Below are 1679 nucleotides of genomic sequence, written 5' to 3' on the forward strand. Positions count from 1 at the left end.
AGGTCGTGTGGAGCATATGAGAGGGGACCCAACTAGTGTGTGTTGAGGCGTTGGAAACATTAGGGAAGCCTGAGACAGTCAGCACTGAGGCTAACCCCTGAAGGAGGATTAATTCAATGAAGAGAGAGGAGGAGTGTAGGGGGCAGAGATACAGCCCAGAGGTAAGAGAAAGCTGAGGATAGCCCAAGGGCAGAAAGGTGGGGGGGGGGGAGAGAGACGAGGCCATAGGGAGAGACGAGGGAGAGGCAGACCTGGGGGCCCTTGTGGGCTATGTCAGGGATTTTGGACTTCATCCCAAGGTCACTGGGGGAGCACCTAAAGAGTTTTAAGCTTATGATCAGATAAGCAGCTCAGAAAGAAGAATCTGGGTGCTGTGAAGATAATGAAAGGGGGGGGAGGGGGAGCAAGACTGAAGGAGTGTTGGTTTCCGAGGCAGTATCACTACAGAAGTAGACTGCCTAACCTTCCTTCCGAGGAGTGGCTGGTGGGTTTGAACCGCCAGCCTTCTGGTTAGCAGTCAAGCGCCTTAGCCACTATGCTACCAGAGCTGGTGGGAAATTATGAAACTAGTTGCAGGAACAATGAAAAGATGGACTGGTGCGAGGTTGAAGCGGAGTAGACTGTGAAACTTGTGACTAACTCAGTGGGAAGTCAAGGATGATCTGGGTAATAGGCTTGGGCAGTTGGGTGGAGAGAGGGGCCTTCCTCTGAGATGCTGTAAGGAGTGGAAACCTGAGGGAGGAGCAGGTGACTGGCCCACTTCCTCCGGCTTCTAGTCTTTGAAGATGGAATCATAGGAGGTGCTCAGTGAGTGTCAACGGTAGCTGCTTCCACAGCTTGGCTGGCACTCAGACAGTGTCATTCTAGTCAACTGTTACCAACCAGCTCTCCAGAAAAAGAAGGAAAACAAAAAAGTAGATGTGTAGAACTTGCCATGTTCTGTGGTATAAATACTCCCATTGTGGCTAATTTCAAGTTTCTCACATGATGATGACTGTCTCATAAAGTTACTAAAAAGTTAACAGTTGACTACAGCATGCAACTGCCAGGGTTTAGAAGGGAGACGGTTCTCCAAATCTTTTGCTATGAGGTTTGGTTCCTTCTCATTCGTCACCACCCAACTTTTTCTCCACAGAAGCTGAGCTCTTGAGGAAAATCCGCATCCACATGAGGGCCCTGGACACGCTCCAGATGGCCTCCGCCCCTATCACCTCCTCTAGTAGCCGGGCAGACCCACGGTCTCGAACAGCCACTCGAACCTGGGAGCAAAAGCTAGGGTTTCTGCAGACTGACTTTGAATTCCAGCCTCGGGTGAATCCTGCTGTCCCTGACTACGAGGGCCTTTACAAGGCCTTCCAGAGAAGAGCTGCCAAGAGAAGGGAAACACGAGAGGTGACTCGCAACAAGCCCTTCTTGCTGAGAACTGCCAACCTGCGTCACACTCAGCGCCTGGGAGATGCCGACACCAACGGAGGGAAGAGGGTGAGAGCCCAGGAGGTCGTGGGAGGGTCAGGGCCTGAGGCCTGACTACAGGGGTAGGCCCAGGTCTCAGTGGAAGGCACTCCTCATGACATTTTTCAATCTTAAGTTTTTGAAAAATATTGGCACAGTTACAAGCAGGCCACAATTCCTATAAACCTAAGACCACAAGAGCACTTCCTTTCCTTCCTTCTCTATAG

At 51.2% G+C, this 1679-nt stretch overlaps 1 protein-coding gene across 1 annotated transcript in view; it reads left to right on the plus strand.

Annotated features, from left to right (window-relative positions):
* FAM161B (FAM161 centrosomal protein B) overlaps positions 1 to 1679 on the plus strand; it is a 15941-nt gene that overhangs the window by 6741 nt on the left and 7521 nt on the right. Inside the window, exon 4 of the mRNA XM_042781019.1 lies at positions 1136 to 1482. Within this exon, the coding sequence (XP_042636953.1) occupies positions 1136 to 1482 (347 nt within the window). The remainder of the gene's footprint in view (positions 1 to 1135; positions 1483 to 1679) is intronic.

This window comes from Orycteropus afer, unplaced genomic scaffold (genome assembly GCF_000298275.1).
Source record: "Orycteropus afer afer isolate SDZICR_OR568_19922 unplaced genomic scaffold, OryAfe1.0 scaffold00079, whole genome shotgun sequence".
NCBI lineage: Eukaryota > Metazoa > Chordata > Mammalia > Tubulidentata > Orycteropodidae > Orycteropus > Orycteropus afer.